Consider the following 21,213-nt stretch of genomic DNA (forward strand, 5'->3'; position numbering starts at 1 on the left):
TTTAATAATCTGATCAAAGAGGCTTTAGCTAGCACCTTTTGAAGGATCCCAGAGTCCTTTCCAAACAACACTCTTGCCAACTCTGCTGTGAAGTGGAGGAGTGTGTGTGTGTTTGCACATGTGCACGCACGTGTGTATGTGCACATGCCTTGTTCCACAATAACCTTGCCCTGCTGAAGCTTCAGTGCCGCAAAAGGTGTTAAAGGTCAGCAAAACCCGATAGAAATTACAGGAAGAGCCTTAGTGTCTTGCTGAGCCTTTCCAATAACGCTGATTTTTTTTTTTTAAAGTAGCAGGGAGAGCTTTTTATTTTAAGGGCCTTTATTTCACCAAGGTTCGGAAAGCAAGATGGTGTTTCAGGTGGAGAATTCCTAACTGCTATTTTTTTCCTTCTTTCCTTTGGGATTCGCGTGTGATAAATAGTTTCTGTCCTGCCATTTAAGGAGTCTGAATGCTCTGTGTGCTTGTCGGTGTAGAGGGGTTCTGTTAAATTAATTGATAACAGGGATCAGAGCTAGAAGCCTACAGAAAAGGAGGGGGAAGGGTTTCATACTGTCTGGCTGTTTCCCACTCTACTGCTGAGCCATGATATATGGCGACCCAGCCCAACAGGCTAAATTGATTCATCTCTAGTTCCTGTTTCTTAATCTGGAGCTAAATTGGTTTCATTTTTCTTGTTTTGGGTGGCGCTTGCAGGAAGTTTTTGGCAGCATCACTTTACACCATTGTTTGAAACTTCAATTTTTGCTTTTAAATCTCAACGTTATTGATTGGCATGTTAAGCCCTGCGTAGCAGCTGATTAGCATTTTTGAAAATGTTCAGAAGCACGTGGTTTACCACCTGGGTCAGCTGTGCTCTCCCTTCAGAGCAGTGGCTAATAGAGTCAGCAGCGGTCTGTGTATTGATCCTTACCTCGTAAGAATGCTGTTCCCTCCCCCTTCCCTCTTCCAAAAATAAGCCTAAGTGAGGAGAACGATATGTTTGTGTTTTGTTTGGTTTTAATTCATTAGTACTGTACAGCAAGCCATTCTCCTTACGGCATGCAGCTGAAATTCTTTGCAAGTTACTTCAGTCTAAACCCTGGTTTTCTTGGAAGTGTCTGGCCTGCCAAATGACCAGATGGGGCTCAGCTCCCCCTGCCCTGACAGGTCTTTGATAGCTCAGGTGGGTTTCTTGCCATTGACCTCATCTGTGTTAGGTTTTAACTTCAGGTGGCAGCCACAGGTAAGGAGAGGCCTGGTGCTGGGCCCAGCTCTCCTCAGCTAATCTTGTGTGTCCATGCCGACATCAGGTGCCTGGGCACCACGGGGTGCTGAAGGCTGTGGAGGTGGTGGCAGGGGCCCTCAGCAGATGGGCAGAGCTCAGCTGCTGAAAACTTCCTCATCTCGACGTGAGATGCAGCTTCGCTCGGCGAGGGCGGCCTGTCCCTAATTGCCCAGACCCCTGCCCCGACTCCTCCACGAACACCGTGCCCAGCTGAAGCCTGGCTGCACGCTCAGGGCCACCAGAGCACCTTCCCCGCACAAGTCTTCCTCCCTCCTCCCTCTGAGGTGCTGCCCGCAGGGGCGCTGGCGCCATTTTGAAGCTGAGGTTCCCCGGGGTTAAAAGCCAGCATCTTAATTCAGAGTGCCAATGTTCAATTTTGCTTTCTGCCACCAGACTAGATTGCAGGCCAGCGAAAGAGTCTGGGTTAGTGGCCCACTGGGTCACCTCCCATTTGTTTTCCTCAATTTTGTGTTGTCATAAATTCATTCCAGCCCGTTGTGGTTGATCAGTTTATCTCCGCCGGGGCAGGGAGCGCTGCGAGCATGATATATGACACAGAGCATTGTAGCCAGCCTCTCCATGAATCACTCCAGCTGTTTGGTGTCAGCCCCAAAGCAAACAGGGCCCGGCCGCTGAGCGTTGACTACGATGAGCTCAGTATGGGAAGAGACATGACGTATGAATGTTTATTTAATAATTCTCTAATATTTCCAGTGAAGTGTGGCTGTGCCTTCTGAGGGGGGGGGGTTGGCAGGAGGGGAGGAGGTTGAAGAGGGAAACTCTAATCTGTTGGGGTGGGTCATAAATCAGGCAGACAACATCATTAATCAGGGATGGGACAGAACTGGAAGGAGGTGGGACTGGAGCTGCCATCCTCAGTGGGAAGGGGGCTGCACTCTTTATTTTTTCCGTAAAACAAATCTTGTTTCTGATTCCGCTTGGCCCCAGCAGCACTGCCCGCATAATAGCAAACCCGGACGCACGGCTGTTTAAGTGAGTATGCTACCTCTGCCATAAACCTTGCGATGCGAGCCTGCCAAGCATTAAATCCCTTTATAATTATCTTCTTTATATAACACTTCATGCTCATCATGCTTCATTGGATGAGATGCTTGTTGGGTTAAAAAGAGGGTCTGGGAGACAAAAAGCAATTGTTTGTTCTATTTTTCTCGTCTTCTCTCCCCCCACCCTCCCTCCCACACCTCTTTCCAAAGCAGCTATTTGGAAAGCATTGGCTCCAGAGGAGTGCTGGTGCAGGATCGTGTGAGGAAGCATCACTTAAAATTAGTTTAAGGGTGGATTCCTTGTGCAAAGAGTGAAACGTGTGAGAGCAGTAGGTGAGGTCTGGGTCTCAGGGTCTCTGCTCCTGGGGAGATGGGTTGAGACTGGAGCCTCTGCTCCAGCGTGAAGCCAGAGGATTAGCTCAGGCCTCAAAGGGAAGGAGCCATGCTTAAGCCACTATGTCACGGGGAAACAGAAGCCGTTGTGCATTCACGCCAGAGGATAAGCATTCCCAGCCCTTCGCTGTAATGTCACACCATTAATAGGCTTTGGTGGTAGACAAGAAAATCGTAGAGCGAGGATAAAATTAAAAAATTACTTGGAGTCATTAAATGACCTAGCCCTTTGTGCTCCAAGGGCGAACGTGATGCTGCTGGTGAGGATCTGCAGCTGGAGGGTCTGGTCTGAGACCAGCCCGTGCAAACCTGAGACAAGGTCCAGCAAGCTGAACTGAAGCTTGGGGTTGTTGAAGCCAGGCCGAGGAGGCACTGCCGGGCTGAACGCTGCTTGTGTCTCAGGGCTCGTGACTAGATTTACTATGTATTTTTTAGGTTTGAGTTCTTCCTTTCACTAATTCAGCAGAATGCAATATGTACCGGTGGTCACAGTTGGAAGAGTGCATGGGCAGATGTTGAGGTTTTTTTACGAAGTGAGACATTCACATTACATCATCCTCCAGGTTGGGTGTTCAGGCTGTGGCGGTGGAGAGCTGGGCTGGGTTTCTTGATTCTGCTCCCCCTTTTAACTGTTCCGTAGAAACTGGGTATGCCGGTGATGGTCACAAACTTTATTGCAACTGTTCCAGCTGAAATTCTGTCGCAGCTCACCACAGGCTAGTGGTTAACAAAGCCCAGCGAGGCAGGCTAATGGTAAGAGCTCAGACTGGGGTCCCAGCTGGGTCCAGAGATTTGGTCTAATTCTCATGCCTTGATGGAGTTCTTTATAGACATGTATTCGACATCTTTCTGTAGTTTGTCTGTAATATTTTAAAGCTGAAGTGTCTGCTAGCCCAGGATGGCTGTCAGTGGTGGTGGTGGTAGCATCCCTGTCCTGCAACAAGTTCAAACCCAGGAAGGAATCTTCTTCTGATCTTGGAGGCGTAGTTTAGGCATCTTGCCCTTCATGTCTCTTTGCCCTCCCCTTCTCTTCTTTTTTTTCCCTTTTTTTTCTTTTTTTCTTAGTTTCAGAAATGCTGTTAACTTTAATTTGTGGAGTTGCTTCCTGGGAGTGAAAAATCGATGGGGGGCTATCGCAGTGTGAAATTCGACTGTCACTATTGAGCTATAGAGTTAGCAAGATGTCTCGGAAGGTAAAAAATAAATCGTGGCCCAGCAAGTGCTCAGCTGTGCTATTTCAAAGGGGATATGAGGCTGATGGTCCGTTAGAGGGTACTTCAGTTAGATGGATGATGATTCCCTGTGAAATATTGGAGTTATTCCATAGGTAAGAGAAACTTTAGCTTGTAAAACACAAAGCAGCTGCCTTCTAACAGATGAATTCTGCCCTTAGATGTGTGAGCAGCTTGTCAGAGAGAGGACTTGTCCCTAAAATTAGCCTGTCGTGTTTAACAGTGTCTCTGATGGAGCATTTTGGATCCCGCTGTGTTCCTTCTGAAAATATTTTGAGGATGTGATTGTTTATTCACATCCCTTACCTACGCTGTAAGAATTAACAGGCAGGGATGGATTTTTTTATTTTTTTAATTTTTTTTTAGGAAATATTTGTATGGTGCACAGAGGCTCTCAAGAGAAAAGTAACAATTATTTTTAATGTAGGCTGTGTTCCCTCTTTGGACGGGAATGTTCCTTTGAAAGGCAGAAAGGGGGTCATCTTGTGCCCCTTCCACTGCCAGTTTGCTGTTGCTCCCGTGCATCTGTTGGAGGGTAGCCCTGGCTGCACAGGCTGTCTGCGTACTGGCATTAATAGGGCTGCTGCTTTCTTGGCACTTACTGGCCATTATCACAGAACTCAGTAAGTGTTTGTGCTGTGCCAGCTGCTATGTGACAACAGGGTGTTGGATTACAGCTCTCGGTAGTTTATGCATTTCTTAGATTATAGTTAGTAAATATAAATATGGAGTACAAAAAAAAAAACAGTTTGTGTTACTTCTCAGCTAAACCATGTCTGGGACAACTATAGAGCGTGTAATTTTCTCTTATGCTCATATGCACAGTTGTAATACAACTGAGGGGAGCTTACTGTTGCAGGAAGGAGTCTTAAGCTGTATTTAGCTTGGTGAAGATTTCCCAAAGAATGTAATGACAGAAGAATTCATTATGCTTTCATATCTCCTCTGCCTCTGTAACACAGAATCCAACAGTGTCACTACCCACCGCGTAATAGCAAGTGAGGTAATTAACGTTGTTTAATAACCATGTTGATTTTTGCCCTCGCTTCAGTGTCAATGCTCATGTTTACTCACTCCCCACCACTGTGGCCAGTTCATCCTATTTATCCAGTCACTTCTCCTCCTTTCTTCCTTGTTTTGGACGGTTTCTGTCCCCCGAAGCTGCTGTTTCCCACTCGGTTGCATAAGCGTTCCAGCCCTTCCCTTGGATGGCCAGCTCATGACCTGTCCTTCCTCTCCATTGCTTGTTTCCTCTTCCAGCTCCGGGACCACAGTTGGTTATGTGATACTAAAGTGCATTGGCCTCTTTTAATGGCCTCGTGTTTCTTTTTGAAGGCACGATTACCTTAAATGATGCTAATTCTGAGCCTTTCTTTCCCCGTGAAAGGAAACGGCCGCGGTGTAAAAGTTCTAGGCCGGGCAGCACAAGTTGTAGGAAGTTGTCTGGAGGATGTGTTATCACGCTGCCCTTGTGCACCTCCAATCAGTGCTCATGAATGGAGGTTCTGGAAAGCAGATCACCTCGACGGTAAAGCCCTTAAAAGGCTGCAGAGGAATCCAAGCGCTGCTGTAGTAGCATAGATATTTCCTGTTTATTTCGGCCATTTGGAGGCAGGCCATGGGAGTAGAAAGCATTTCATTGTGCGCAGAGGCTGGCCACAGGACTCAGCCACATGTCCAATTTCTGAAGACTTTTTCAGTGAGGAATCTGCTATTCCTCTTTCACCTCGGGGATATTTTGTAAATTTAATGCCCTGATTGTCCAGCCAAAGCTACCAATAATCCCAGACTACCTCCAGGCCACAGTAGGATGTTGGGCTACAGGAGATGTAAGTCTTCCAGGAGAGAAACAGTCTTGCCTGGCCCCATGTGGAGCTTGGTCATAATCCAAACTTGTTTGCTTGCGGATCAAGGCAAGTCTTGGTAGGCTGGAACCTCTAACCCATGTGCTTCGTTGGGGAGAGGAGCTGCATTTCCTATCTCCATTGCAAGAAAAATGGCCCTGATTTATGTTAAGAAAGGATCTGTGAAGGTGCATCGTGCTTTCTGTTCAGAATACACTTAAGATCTCCAGGTTGAGGGTTGCATTTGGAAGGTGAATTGACGCATTAATGCATTAGATGTGCGTTTATTTATATTTAGGCATTCTGTTTAGAGAATTATTTTCTAACTCAGCCAGCAGTGCCTCAATAAAACCTTGCTGCAGCAAAATACTCTTCTGTAGCATGGCTTTTTCCTTTATCGCCAGTAAAGCAATGGGATTGCATTTATTTCCTCTTTGGAACAGGGGACATAGTCTCTAAATCGAAATCAGAATGACCCATGCATTCTTTCTCCCAGCTTTCATGTCGAACCATAATTGCTCAAATGGCACAGTTAAAATTTTGGCGCGAGCTCAGACTTTCACTAGCCGTATTTTTAAATCAGTCCCAGTGGCCAGCAGATACTGTGTAGCCCTACAAATGCAGCTAAACATGCTGACTCGGAGGCTCCTTCCATTCTGAATGATCAGCGGTGCCATCTGTCTCTGTTTTGATTGGGGCTGGGCACATGTGTCCCAGCGAAATGTGGGCCAAAAAAAAGAGAGAGAGAAAGAGCCAGTGCCTGAATTTACTTCCTGCTCCTGTAAAGACATTGTTGGGCTCTGTGTTGTAGAGGCGGAGGAGAGATGAAAGCATAATGAATTCTTCTGTCATTAAATTCTTTGGGGAATCTTTACCCAAGTCCCAGCTAAATGCGGCTTAAAACGCCTTCTTGCAGCGGTAAGCTCCCCTCAGTGGTATTGCAACGGTGCATGCAAGTGTAAGAGAAATAATTCTTCGGTGGGGGGAAAAAAAGACAACAGTTTTGGTTTGCATCAAGATGAAATTAGTCAGAAGCAAACTCTGGATTTGGCAAGCAGATGATGGTATTAACAAGTTGTGCAAGCAAGTATAAAATAGAGAAGCTCGTGACGGAGAGAGCCGCGGCATCGTCTGTGTGTGTGTGTGCCCTTGCATGCACCCCGCTCCAAATTCACAACTTAGAACACGGAAATTAGAATGGGGAACATTGCATTATTCATAACTTGGCAACCAGAAGCCAGGGCACTTTGCCAAAATAAACTATTCTCTATAATTACAGGTGAAGCAACATTCTTTAATATCTTACAATACAAAAACATACATTAATCAAGGAAAGAGGACTTTTTTTTTTTCCTAGAGGACAATAAATTAGCATCCTTGCCAATTTCCTCAATACATGTGACAATGTTTTACAGGATTATAAGTCAGCCTTTTTAAAGGAGGTTAGTCTAAAAACAAATAAACCCAATAAATGAGATTTTTAGCTAAATAAAGGGGAAGCCAGCTCCTAAAGCGTTGATGCCTTGCCAGATGATTTGCTTTTAGTGCTGGCATCCTCATAGACGGAGGGTCTAAACTTCAGTTGGTATGATTTGACCTGGCTCTACCGATTACAGCTTTGCTGGGCAGTTTTCTACTGCTAGGGATGTGGCCCCTTCTGCTGTAGCCAGCTCATCTAGCGAAATAAAATCACAGCACATCGTGCCAGTGCTGTAGCCTGCACCTTCTGGGGCAATTAGCAGTCAGTCTGCCACCAGCGACTGACGCTCGGGTTCTTTCGGACTTAAAAATACTTAAAATTTCTGAGCTGTGTCTGTGTCCTTTAAAAGCCACCTGTGACTTTCTGTTAAAAAGCTTACCTATCAGTTTAAGCATTTTACTTCCTGGTAGATACTTTTTTTTTTTTTTCCCACTTGTATGTTACGCTCTTGCACCCCTGTAGGAGGAGTAAGTGCAAAAGGCCTTCGTGTCCGTGTTACCTCCCGGCAGCTCACCGCCACCTGCCCAGACGTGCTCCCCGTGATGTTAGCAATAGCACGTGCTGCTGGTGGTGTTCGCTGAGTTGAAAGGGGGATGGATTCCTTCACCAGGTTTAAAACAACAAATGTTCTTGTCCCAGCAGACTTAGGGCTCCTTTTAGTTGGTGTTTGAAACTTGGGTAACAAGGAAGTTTTATTGAAGATAACATATGACAAGGTGGTGTCAAGACAGCACTGTCGTGCTCTGCTGTCCCGCGATGCCCTTGTCACCAGCTTCACAGCAGCTCTGCCCAGCATGTTGCAGTGTGATGAAACATGGTCACTAGGCTGAGAAAGTTGCCCTCCCTCAAACACGTTGAAGGATTGTTGCAGTGAAGTGGTTGCACACTGATGTTGGGGTTTTTTTTGGATCATTTTTATCAAGTATTAAAGATGAGTGCCCCCCGAGGCAAGCTGTGCACAGTAGGCTTCCTCTTCTGCAATGCAGTCGTGGTTATGGTAATTGTCGTCTGTGGCTGTGGCTGGATATGGCCAGGAGCAATTTCTTTGCTCCTGGAATCTTACTTTAGCTTGACTCTGCCTTCAAAGCATCGACCAGCCTGTTTCTAATATTTATGATATGTAAGCTGCTAGTGACCTGACCTCTGCCCCCGGTGCGGGGAACTGGCAGGTATGTTCTGCTGGGATCAGGTCCTCCGCCTTGGACAAGGGAAGATAAAGTCTTTGTTTAAAAATAAAGACATTGCTCTCAGATTTGTCGGGGGACCGTGCATTTTTCCCTCTGCCGCTCTGTGTTTACAGGCATATGAAAACAAAAATAAATGTATGAGGAAGAGAGAAGAAGGTCAGAATATCAAGTGTCAAAAGTAGCCCATGAAATTTTATTAGTGGTGCGTTTAATCAGTGCTAAGCATTTTTTACAAGGTACATACAAACAGTGGAACTGTAAAAATTTATGGAATGCTGTGTACAGTGTGGCCGTTTATGAAGAAAGGAAAATTTATATCCAGTGGAAATAAACCAAAGGGGAATGTTTTACGGAGACTCGTCAACAGCGGGGTACATCAAGTGGGATCTGGGTAAGGGGAGGATAGGGTATTCACAGGGGTTTACTGATCTTTGAGGTGGTTTTCTACCTCTTTAGCAGTTAAGTTTGCATCTTTCTGTGGCTCTCACATAGGATGCTGGATGCAGTGATGTATTACTTTTTTTCCCTGTGTGATGGAAAGGAAACAGAAGTGAACAGCTGCTGCTGAAGTCTGGTACGAAGCTCTTGCTTGTGGGCTCATTCCAGTGCAGCAGTTCCTTGAGCAGCACTTAATATCCAACTGGGAAGGGTTAACTGAAGCCAATCACTTTGACATCAGCATCTTTTTGTTTCTTTTTTCGTCCGGTATTTTGTTGATGATAAAGCACAGACTTAGTCAATTGAGAGATTCCAGAGCTGCAGAATCAGAGATAATTTAATTAACGGAATTGCTTGTGATTGCCCACTGGGACAGCGGGTAGGAATTGCTCGATTTAATTTGGAGAAACAAAGATCACATGCATGCTAATGTTTGACAAATAACCAGGGTTTGGGTTAAAGTTTTTTGCAAAGGGGAGGCAACCAATTCCCACGGGAGATTTCCCAGGACGTGATCGCTGAGCAACAGCTCAAATCTACAGATAGGTCCTTGTTCTCTCAGATGGTATTTTTGTGCCTTTCTTCTGGCCTCTTACACGAACAAAGCAAGGATGTGCTCAAAGGAAGAAAGTTTGTTCTTATTTTCAGTGCCGTCAGGAGCAAAAAAAAAACGCTACGAACAGTAGGAAAAACATGTATTGGGCACAAAAACTGGAAACTATCGAGTGCTCTCTTCCCAGTCTCATAGACTTGCTCCCTGGTACCCAGCATCCACAAGCATGACTGCTGAGTTGCTGAAGAGTTAAACACAAAGTCCAGAGAGAACTGCAGGACCAAGCTTCCTCTGCAAGGAGCCCTTCCTTCACGTTTTTGTTCTTGTGCAAGGAGGTATCGGCGAGGCTGCTCACACCTGCGTGGTCGGAGAAGCACCAGCCCGGGGCTCGAGGCAGAGCTCTTTGCAGCGGTTGTGCTCAGCAGGTCTCTCCCAAGGCTGATAAATGACGTTATCCAAACACGTCAAATCAGAGCAGCGAGGCGCAAAATTGCTAAACTAGTCCTCCCGCATCTAGCGTGAGGTCAAGGCAAAGCAGGGAGTAGGGCTGTGGAGCCTAATTCCTCCTACGTCTTAATCCCCCCTGCCTTCCTTGGCAGGGTAACATGTACATGGCCTTACCCCGTCCGTGGAGTTTGGCTTTCTGACCCTTGCTCCACCCTGGCCTTACTCACCCCGTAAAAATACTGCACAGGCTGCTCCCCGCTGTCTCCTGGAGAGCTCGCATAAGGTGCGCACGCAAGAGGGAAGCCTGAGGGAGTTCCCAAGATTGCTGCTGCAGGAAGAGTCGCTCCTGAGCGATACTTATCTTTAGGATACAAGCAGCAGGTTGACGGTAAAATGTCGCTAAATGGAATGGCATGTGTCCCAAGTGTGCTGGCCACCACGGGAGCCAGACACATGGGAAGTGACTCTCGTCTTTATTCCATCCCTGGAGGTAGTTCCAGTTTCCTTTATTTACTAATGTTCTCCCTATTTCCCTTGACCTCATTTCCTCCAGCTTTTCGGAAGCAACCATGCAATTATCGCTCACTTTGGGTTGACCCTTGGCCCCCGTGTCCCTGCTTGCTGCTGCTCCAGGAGGCTTTCCTGAAAGCTCAAGTGCAAAATACTCACTTGTGGCCAAAAACCTCTCTTGTGAGATAGAAGCTGATCCTCGAGCACCACGCTGTGCATCAGGATTTGTCCTGAGAGCACGCTTGGCACGGAGAACGTGGAGTTTAAAGACGGTCACAGCTGAGCTTTGATCAGCTCTGGGAGATACTGCTGTGGCTAATGTTCCCTCTCTTACCAATGCACCCCAGTCTTGTTAATAAATGTATATTTAACAATGTCTGGAGCGTATGAAGTGATAATAACTAAATCAATACCTCCCACATTGATTGTCCAGGATCCCTACAGCGTGACGCACGCAGCGGTGCGGTAATTTTCCAGCTAACTAGCACCCTGATCTACAGCCCTCCTATTGATTGGCCATTGTATCAGGCAGCCTCTGAGCGTTATTGCTTATACCTCTATTCAGCCTCCTTTTCTGATTCATTCGTTTATTACTGGACAGGTGCGATTATCTCAGAGACTTTCCGAAATTGGCTGATGGGGGTCAGCCATTTAGGCTTCTATAAACAAGCCATTTTGTATCTCCTCTCGCTGTTGCAGTGGCAAATTTTTCCTTTTCAAGCTTTGACTGTTACTGGGCTAGGGCTGGGGAGGAATTGGCCTTCGCTTGAATCTGCTCAAGGATTCCTTTTCCCTCTCCTTACTGAGTTGCCAACCCTTCAAAGGAGGAAGCATCGTTCCACAGATAGTAATAGGAGAATTTATTAGGGGTTGAGGTTCCTGCTTGCCACCTGCTTCAGGCAGGAGCCACACTTGCTGCCTTTAAAGTCCCGGTACCCTCATGCATGCAGAAAGGAGAAATAGATTCCAGAAAGTCAAATTCAACAGCAGCCTTCATCCAGCATCAGCTTGTTGACAGGCCAGACTGGAAGGGAAATGATTTTCTCATCCCACAATAATCTTCAAGCTATAAATAAATAATTCTGTTTCTCCCTCAGACAAAACTAACAGCTTTCTGCACTTTCTTTGAAAATACTGACAACTCTCCCTTGAGGGTCAGAACCCAGACTGGGATCTGATGATAATTTATACCAACAAGTAGGAGCAAGTGGATGTTTCACAGCGGGGAGCTCTGTTTCCTACAGAAGCTCTTTCATTTTGCTCCAAAGAGTATTTATTGATACCAAAATTTGAATGCAGTGTCCCTGTTCCCACCCACTAGGCTATCATGGGACCTGTATTTCTTTGCCTTTTTTTGCCGTTTTAATTTTTTTTACTATTTCCTAGTAACTCATTTGCAATGAATCTCCATCTGATTAAGGTCTCTCCTCTGAAGTCCCGGTTAGCTCATGCAGCGTGTGATCTGCACAAAGGTAGGAGTGAAGCTGGAGGAGCTTTACAGCACTGCTACTTAACCACGTGCACTCCTGCAACCCCAGTTTCTCCTGAAGTGTCATAATTAGAACAATCATCGAAGATCTTTTTGACTAGCTGCGTTTCCAGCGTAGCGCGTAGCTGCTTGCTTTACTCACAAGACCAGGAATTTGATCTGTTCAGGCTGTGTGGGAGACACCCCAGGTCCCTCCCTGAGCGCTGGGGACAAGCGACTTAACGAACAAAGGAGCGAGCGAGTGCATGCAGTGCGAGTGCTGAGGCTGCAGCTCGCTTTATTGTTTGTAGTAATTCCACTAGACCCGGGTTTTAGCTACCTGTTGATGAATTATCCTCTAAAAAGGCGCAACACATGGGTGCTGCTGGGGTTTATGTTGTGATTGACGCAATTTCTGGTGGCGAGGTATTCTTCAGGTTCTTCCAGTGTCTGCTTGGACAGGCCTGAAATTCACTGAAGTAAATGAAAATTGTTGTTTTCTTTTGTGTTTTTCTTTTTCCACTAGGGTGACAGCCTTAATATCAATGCCATGCTCTTAGAACCTTTTCTGGGGAATGCTTGAGGGCCCATCCCTGTATCTGCACTGTGTAGGAATCAGATTTTGCAGCATGCTGGAGTGACACATCCTTGTCCGTAATGTTCCCTGCATCTCATTTGCTAAGCGTTCCTGTCTGGCCTTGCTTTTAGGTTGGCAACTTGCTTTTCTCACCAGCCTTGCAGAACCATGAAAATACACTTGCCTGCCCTCAGCACAGTGTCTCTATGGCAAAAGAGATAATGCTGCCTATCTAAACTGACCCTAGAAAATGGGAAAGCAGAGGTTGTAAAGCTGCGTTTATAGCTGCCTTTTGGTGTAGTGTTTTTTGCTTTTGGCTTCTCCTTCTTTTCAGTATTAGAAACCAACGAGCTAGGAGGTTGTTTGATGCAAAAGCACTGTGTTGATCCTCCGTAATGAGCTGATTTTGTGTTTCTCAAGGTTGATGGTCAGCAGAGGCATCCATTCTCTAAGGGGAAGAGCAGCTCCTATTGCCCACACAGAATAAGCTCACCAGCACACAAAGCGTTGTCCAAAGCATTTGGCCCGAAGAAATCTCTTACAGGAGACAGGAAAGGAGGCAGAAAAAAATAAACAAACAAAAAAAAAATCCGTTATTTAAGTGTCTATGTCTTGCAGAAACTTGCTTTCTGTGAAGTTGGCAACCCCAGCGCCGTCATGTTCTGTCATGACGTGTTTGCAACTGTATAGTAGCAGACCTCAAAGAATTCACACTGGGCTTTTCAGCAACTCTTTTCCAATGCAAGTTTAAATGTTGCAATCTCCTGTGCAATACCTGCTGTGAGATCCTTTTTCCCCGAACTCTCAGCAATCTTGTGTGTTCAGTGATGCTCACTCTCCGTCATCTTTTGCAGAATTACAGAAGACTCCGCAGTGACAACATTCGAAGCGTTAAAGGCTCGTGTCCGTGAGTTAGAAAGGCAGCTCTCCCGCGGGGACCGCTATAAATGTCTCATTTGCATGGTGAGTAGCACTCCAGTTGTGGTAATGAATCAGAAATGTTTTGGTATCTTTGCTGAGGAGGAGAAAGCTTTTCTCCTTTTTCTTTTTTTGGGGTGGGAGAACTCACCATCTTCCCTATACACCAAGAAGAGTCTCTCTTTCCTTTTGAATATAGGTGCCAGGTATTAGCTATTGCAATTTCCATACGTATTAGATTGCTCTCCACTTTTGTAGCCATCCATCTGTATCAGAGGCCAGAAAACCCCAGCTTTGGAAGACTTTCAAGCTAACTCTAGAAAACTCCCAGATATTGGTGTTCTCTTCCTGCACGTTCAAATTTGTATACGTAAAAGAGTAGACTCCATATGGAGACCACCGTATGATTTGAGACCAGGAATGTTGCCTGAGTATTTAAAAGTAGTCCGTGTCCTGCTTGCTCTGTGTTGAACCTGTGGCCTCCCTAAAGAAAGGCAGCAGCTCCCTCTGATGGTCTGAGCTTGCAAAGCTTTGCATCTCCTGTTAACATTTTATTCTGCTGATAGCAGGAGAAAATTCTGCTTGGCAGAGGGCTCCCTCTGCAACTTCAGCTTGATGCATGGTGCTGTCTCTCCCGCTCTCGACTTGTAGGTATGGGGATAGCAGTTCCCATATCTCATCCCATAGAAGGCATGACAGTTTGCTGCTCATTTCCAGAGGTTTAGTAGCAATCATGGAAAACACTTGAGCGTGCGTGTCTGCTGAAATAACATCAACGTTCTTGGGATCTAGTTAAGCTGTTGCTGCAGAGTGGGGAGTTGTGATAGGGGTTAATCTTACCCTGTCGCTGTTTGTTTTTGTTTTTTTTTAATATGATCTGGTGACCTTTCTGATGGGAATAATGGCAGGTGGCCACAGCAACTTCAGATGCTCTTGTGATAACTGTGCTGAGCCAGGTCACCACTTGAGTGGATTATGGGCTTCCGACAGGAGTTCTTGGAAGCCAGTAAAATGGACTGCAGAAGACTTCTGCTTCTGCTACACAAACATTGCTGTCTCTGCTCAGTTCTTACGTGCAAAGTCAGCAGAAGTTTGTTAACGTAAGGCCCTCTTAATTCTGCTTTGTTTTTCCTTTGCCTCACACCTCATGGTAGGCCAAGATCAGATGTGTGCTCTCTTGCTGTGCTGTTAGGTTGTCTGTAGTCTGATGGCATACCCACAAAGGAGGGTGTTGTGATGGGGCTGGGAACAAAGAATCAGTAGATCCCTGCTGTGGAAATAACCTATTTGCTTCTTTTCCTTCAGGACTCTTACACAATGCCCCTGACTTCCATTCAGTGCTGGCATGTGCACTGTGAAGAATGCTGGCTGCGGACTCTGGTGAGGCTCTTGGCTACTTTCTAATTGACTTACAGACTTCTCCCTTTCTTCTGGAATACTTTATTTTAAATCACCATGGGGAAAGATGACTTTTGCTTTATTCTAAACAATTTGAGTGCTGTGCATGCAGACTTCCCGGTCTTTGCCACTTAACACCCCGTCCCAGCTTTGACTGCAGTGAGTTTTGTTTGAGTCTTCATTACCAAGGTACAGTCCTGCTCATTGCGTGTTCCTCTGCTCCTATGGGGAGGTGTAAAAGCTCTGTGCTGGGTACAACCTTGCCCTACAGTAATGCCCTGGGAGGCATCCACACAGAGGTAAGGCTGTGGGAATGGAGGCCAAATCCCCTGAGGTTTCATGGAATGGGTGGCTTCTGGGAAACCTAATATTCACCTGAAGCAAAGGGGGTCAGCTTCAGGAAACACAACAGGGACAGGAGCTTTTATGAATACGAATCTGTGTTTTTCAGGTTATTTGAAATAGCACTGTGCAGTTTCCAAGCATATCCCATACTCTTTGGAAGATTGGGGATTACCTTGGATGTTGAATAGGTGACCCAATGCAGTAGTAATTTATATATGTGCTGAAGGACATCAGGTTGAAATTTAAGGTGTTATTAAATAAAGTGTTTTCCTTTCCTTTGTTAAAACCATGGGCTTTATAATCAGCCTTTCATTTCCCCTGCGCAGCTGATTTTCAGGCTCTCATTTCACGCAGGTTGGGGAGTGGAAAATAGTCAGTGGTGCTTTCTAGTTCTCTTGTTAGCAAGATGATACAGTGTTGGGTTGCAAAAAATGTAAGGGAATGCCACTCCTAAAAACTGTTCCTGTAAGGCATTACAAAATCTGCTTTATGGAACACGTTGTGCGCTTGGAATTACGATTAAGCCGATCATGCTCCTTTAAATCCTGCCTATTAAAAGTCTTGTCCAAGAAAAGTTACCAGGATGGTGAAGTGCCTGTGGGCTTGAGTACTAATAGCAACTCAATAACTTGGCCATCCCTTGGGCTGTATTTTATAGGTCTTCAGCTACACCCCATCACTACTTAGATTATACAAGCTTTTGTAAACATTTTAGCAGCATGTTATAAAAGACACATATGTGGCTACGTAGCTGTGAGGTGTTTGGATGAATGTGTGCTCTGCCACCTTTGCTAAGTGGGGAGTAATCTCGTTCTTCTGCGGTGCTACAAGCAGAGGATAAAACGCTAATTTCTTTTTCATTTTCTTTTTTTTTTTTTCTAAAGCCTTTGCTGTCTCTTCTTCCCAGCAGCCTTAAGTGATGTTTTAAATCTGTCACAGCAATTTCCAATTGTTCTAAGGCTCAGCAGCAACTTAGTCCAACTTCAGCCAGGCCCCTTTGTTCCGTGTAAGGTGGTCACCGCTGCTAGTAAGAACTGGAAAACCTCGCTCCAGGTGCTACGAGGTTGGCATTTACCCTTGCAAAGGGGAGCGACCTCCCCTCTGGGTACCTGCGAAAGGTGGGGGGATTGAGCTGGCTCTGTGCTGCCCGCACACGGCTCTTCTGCCGACCGCTCGGGCGGGGTGGGAGCAGTCCAGCACAGCATCGTATTAGGACTTGGCACTTGCATAGGGGAAGCAATTAATAAGTGGCTACTCATGTGTTCCCCAGCCCTAGCCTCTCCCTGCAGCCCCCAATTTATTAAACCAGGCCTTTTCACAAGGCGTGCTTGCACTCTTTTTCCCGTCTCAAAAAAAAAAAAAAAAAATCTCCCAGCCTGGGTTCGCATGTTTCTAATGTAACCATTAAAATGTAGCCCGAAGACAGCAATAAAAACCCTGGAACGCCTTGGTGCTTTTGTGTCTTGATCAAAGTCAATGTGTGTAATCTCGTTAAGACTGCCCTCCTTCCCCCCTCCTTTTTTATGAATTTAATGGCATACAGCAGCTGGGCTCAGTGTTTAATGCTCACCAACCTGCATTGTTCTAATTAAGGTATCTCCTTTTATTTCGGGCACAAAAGAGACTCTTGTTTTTTTTTAACAAGCGAGGAGCTGTGGGATAGTGTGTGTAATAATCGCCGCTGTTACCTTTCCCTGGGTATAAAGCTGGCTCCCCAGCGGGGGCAGGAGGGGGGATCGGAGGGAGCCTGCGCGTGCAGCACACATTGAGAGGCTTGGCTGGGGGGAGAGGGGCAGCGTTTTTCTTCTGCTGTGCAATAAACAATTTGTTGGAGTTAATAGGACTTGGGGCGGGCGGGTAGTGGCGGGCTTCCGGCCGCTTTTGAACATTCTGGAGACCTGCCATCCCTGCTGCTGGAACGTCCCGGTCCTCTCGTGCGCCTGTTTGATAGGCGCAGCCGAGATCTGATATTGAGTTAGGGTACGAGTGTGGTTGTGCAGGGGAGAAGGAGAGCTGCACTGAGCGTGGCCTCGGAGCTGGAGGCTCACGGTGCCCGGCAGCGCTTGTGACAGGGTATTGAAGGTGGGATGAAATTCGATGCTCACATCTGTCTACAGAGCGCAGGAGGTAAAATGGGTTTTTAAAAGGTTTAGGGTTTAAGTATTTTCTAGGATACAACACTACGATGATCTGAGTATCTCTGTCACCCTCTGACTTCCTTGGTGTCTAAGGGCACTGATGAGGATTAGATCTTTCAAGTGGCTTTCTGAAAACAATTTTTGGACTTCTGGCTCTTGACATCCAGTCCCAGATGATTACTGCTCTGTTGCTCAGGGAGAGGGGGAGACGTTTTTAACCACTGACTCTGCAAATGGCTGCTGGGCTCCCTACCTTAGGTACCGTTATACAAGAGCTCAGTGCCTCAGAGCAGCTCCAGGTCCTGGGGATGGAACATCCACCAGAGCACACTCCACCTCTCTCTCCTATTGCTCCGCTGGATTAATGTGGAGAAAAGGCTGGGGTCGTGGCAGCGTGCAGGCCCGCACAGCAGAAAGGGGCCCTGGAGATGGTTTAGGAGAACAGAGCGTGGCGCTCGTTGAGTTAGCCAGCACGTCAGTGCTAATAAATGACTGCAGACAGCCCTCGTCAGGGTGGCCTTGGAGAAAGGGAGGAACCATGCCTTCGTCCAGCATCAGGAGACGATGAATAAGGGGTTTTCTCTCCTTCCACTTGCTCCATGAGCAGAACCAGTGGGCCTGAGGGCTGTGATCCTGGGGCCACACAGGCTTAGGGTGTGCCACGTGCACTGAGCGGCTCACCAGACCGATGAACCTGCTGCTCCCTGCTTGCTGGTTGTCTGTGGCACTCAACACAGTGCTGGTTCTTCATTCATCCTTACAGTGTAGGGAGAGAGCCAGTGACAGCTTCAACTTACACAAACCAGGACACAAGGCTTGAGTGACTGCTGTGATCCCTTTTGGGAACCCCCAAAAACGTGCAAGTTTTTCAAAACCAGGAGAGGAAATGGTGTGGCAGGAGGGAGGGTTCATTTCCCTGAGGTGGGTGCCTGTTCTCAGCTGGTTGCTGGACTGCTTCCAGGCGTGTGGGATCAGTCTCCCTCTGGAAGAGGTTTGTCTGCGCCTTCTCTATCCTTTCCCATTAACTGAGAGGGACCCTGCAGCTACTCGTGGGTGAGATTCATATTTTCCTGTTCTTGGGAAAAATGTTCTGACAGCAAAGATTGGCAGCCTGCTGCAGTGCTTTCCTGGGGAGGTTTGGAGCCTCCGTCCGTCGAGGTTTGGGAGAACAGCTTTGATGCATGTCTGTCAAAAGTAATGCACGATGAGGTGATCTTGCCAGGGGAATGGGTTGGTGAGTCTTGAAGTCCCTCTGAGCTGTGATTCTGCGACCTCCCAAACCCTGGTATCCTTCCTTACGGAGTAAATGGAATTAAAAGTGAAGTCAGACTGCTGTTTGTCAGCGGTTAGAGCTGTTTGTGGGTGCAGGCATTCAGGGGCTGAACGGGCAGGTTTGTTTGAGCAGGCGGGGTTTGCTGAGTTCCCACTCTTGCCTGTACAGCCAGATCCAACATTTCCCGTGTGCGTGTGCTGACCCCAGGCTTGTACTTGCCCGTCTTGGGCTTATTTGAAAATGACGACTGCGAGAGCAGGAAAAAATCACTTTTAAAAAGCCTTCTTCATCATGGAACGTGCTTCCAGGGGATCCATCAATAGACATGTATTCTCCGCAGTTGACACATTTATATCTTTGGTAGATTACACTGCTAGGTTTTTAGCCTTTTAGCTTTTTCTAGGCTATAATACCGTGCGTCCCATGCGGGCTGGAGTATTTTCATAAGAAACGATGCGGACAGAGAGCAATCCTTCTAGGTGATTCCGTAGTGCTTCCAGCAGCGTGGGGACTTCTGAGTCAGCAGCTGCACGGAGGATGCTGTGCTTGATCCTTCATGGTCCTATCCGCCACGAAGCTGTCTGCTTCCTTATTGACCTGTTTCAGTTTTGGCCTCCAGCGACCTGCGGCAGTGAGTTCTGCTCTTTGGGGGGGCTCTGTGAAAAAGGATGCTCTCCCGACCCCCTTACCCCTGCACCTACAGCAGGAGATACCCCACAACAGCAGCGATGAGCGGCTGCTTCTCTGGGAATTGGCACCTGCGGAGAAGCTGCTGCTTCGTTTGCACTCATGGGGGGGAGAAGGGCCTTGATTGAGAACTGGATCCTGGAGTTCAGTTCCTCTCCTGGCAGAAGCTGGCTCCTGGTTTAGGCTTCTCCTGTCATCTCTCTGCCTTGGTTCTCCTCCCCATAAAACAGCTCTGAGCCCAGGCTCGATGGTGGCACCGTGTAGGCGAAGTTGCTCTGTGTGCGTGTTCCTTTCTTCTCTGTGCCTGGTGGCACGTTCTGCTTGGAAATTGCCCATTTTTAGGCCCACAGGACAGCGGGAAGTGCCTAAGCCCTTCCTTTTGAGTCTTGTTGCTTTAGCCAATTTAGAGCAGACGTCACGCAAGTTGTTTTTTTTTTAAGAGGCAACTTTAAGACAAAATACTCCCAATCCTTCCTGGCACCATGCGAGCCCTAATGACTTCTCAACATCTCAGCTCTCGTTAATGTATTTTTCAAACTACTACCCCAAGTGATTAGCCTGTATTGTGGATCAATCACTTGCCAAATTTTAATTAAGAAAGGAGGAGAAAAAATAAACTCCATCCTGGTTCCAGCCCCTTTTCCTTGCTTTGTAACAGCCCCGGAGCAAACTTCTTGCAGCAGAGTTTTATAAACCCCTCAAAACTGGGGTTTATAATGGAAAAGCTGAGGTGGCCTTTACTCTAGCACACGCAGCTATAACACATCAAGGCTTTTCCATGAAGCGATGATGAAAGGAGCAGAAGGACCTGGAAAAAAAAAAAAAAGAAAGAAAAGAAAGAAAGAAATGGCCGACAGGTGGGACTTATTATTGCACAGCATTTTTATTTCAAGGGAAAAGTTTAGTAACCCCAGCTGGCAGGTGAGCAGTGGGGGAGCAAATGCTTTTTCATTGTGCCTGTGCCAGCATGTGTGTATGTACAAGCTTATGTGCCTTTCTACAAGAGAGAAGAGCTTAAATGCTGGTGCCAATAAATGTTGCACACCTACACTGAAAAGTCAGATGTAAGGAACAGGGTTCTAAGCAATTTCAATCTGAAAAGAAAAAATCAGGACTTAGCTCTGAATTTAACACACACACTGATGTGTGCAGAGGATGACAGTTTCATTTAAAAAAAAAAAAAAAAAGGAAAAGGTTTCCCCCCGGGGTCCGAAGTCATTATTTTTGCTTGAACTATTTAATACCAAGCGTAAGTACCAGGGAGACCTAGGGACCTGGGCCTCGGCGTGCCACACGCAGCCAGCCTGCTGTTCCCTCCAAGGTCCCCGGGCTTCAGAGCTCAAGATGAGCCCTCCCCGTGTGCAGGTGAAACAACACCCGCTGTTGTCCTACACGTCCGTGGTCAAGTCATGTAGCTTTTACAGAAAATACCGCGGTGGGTCAGGCTGCATGTGGTTGGGTCCTGCCTTCTGGCATGGCTGAACGCTTGCTCCCAGGTGCCCATGTGCATGCCATCAGCGTGTCGTGCAGAAAGCACGTCGCCAGGACTGAGATCCTGGGGGCTGGCAGGATAAATCCACCCACTGTCCCTTTCCCCAGGGTGTGAAGGAATTGTGTACCTGATCTTGCTTTGCTACTGGAGAGAGAGACCTGGGCAGGGTGGCTTACCAGGGAATCCGTCCTTAGATTTCCGATGTTGGGCTGCTTCTACCTGTGCCAGGGAGGTTACCCCAGGCAAAAGGATGACACGTCAGCCTGCAGCTCTTTCGGCCCACCTCCAAATCCCGGAATGGGGTACAAGATGCAGGGCAGGGAGATGGCAGCACCTGAGGTTTGCTTTTAGCAAAAACGAATGCAAGGGAGGTCGGTACTCCTCCCCACCCACCTGCAGCCAGCCATCTCCAGCAATGTTTGGTTCGGCTGGTCTGTGGGGGCTTTTTGGTGCTACCAGACCGCAGAGCAAACACGACTGGCACCTCTTTGGAGCTGCATCCCTGTCAATTACTCACACGTGTGTAAATTGTCCTGGGACTCTTTTCTCTGGATTCCCCTTA

The 21,213-nt window shown here is 47.0% G+C and overlaps 1 protein-coding gene across 7 annotated transcripts in view; it reads left to right on the forward strand.

Moving 5' to 3' along the window:
- Positions 1 to 21,213, forward strand: part of RNF220 (ring finger protein 220) — a 195,490-nt gene that overhangs the window by 170,372 nt on the left and 3,905 nt on the right. For all 7 annotated transcript variants that reach the window (XM_067001752.1, XM_067001754.1, XM_067001750.1 and 4 more), the window contains 2 exons: positions 13,255 to 13,363; positions 14,624 to 14,698. In XM_067001752.1, the coding sequence (XP_066857853.1) occupies positions 13,255 to 13,363; positions 14,624 to 14,698 (184 nt within the window). The remainder of the gene's footprint in view (positions 1 to 13,254; positions 13,364 to 14,623; positions 14,699 to 21,213) is intronic.

This window comes from Anser cygnoides, chromosome 8 (assembly GCF_040182565.1).
Source record: "Anser cygnoides isolate HZ-2024a breed goose chromosome 8, Taihu_goose_T2T_genome, whole genome shotgun sequence".
Classification (NCBI taxonomy): domain Eukaryota; kingdom Metazoa; phylum Chordata; class Aves; order Anseriformes; family Anatidae; genus Anser; species Anser cygnoides.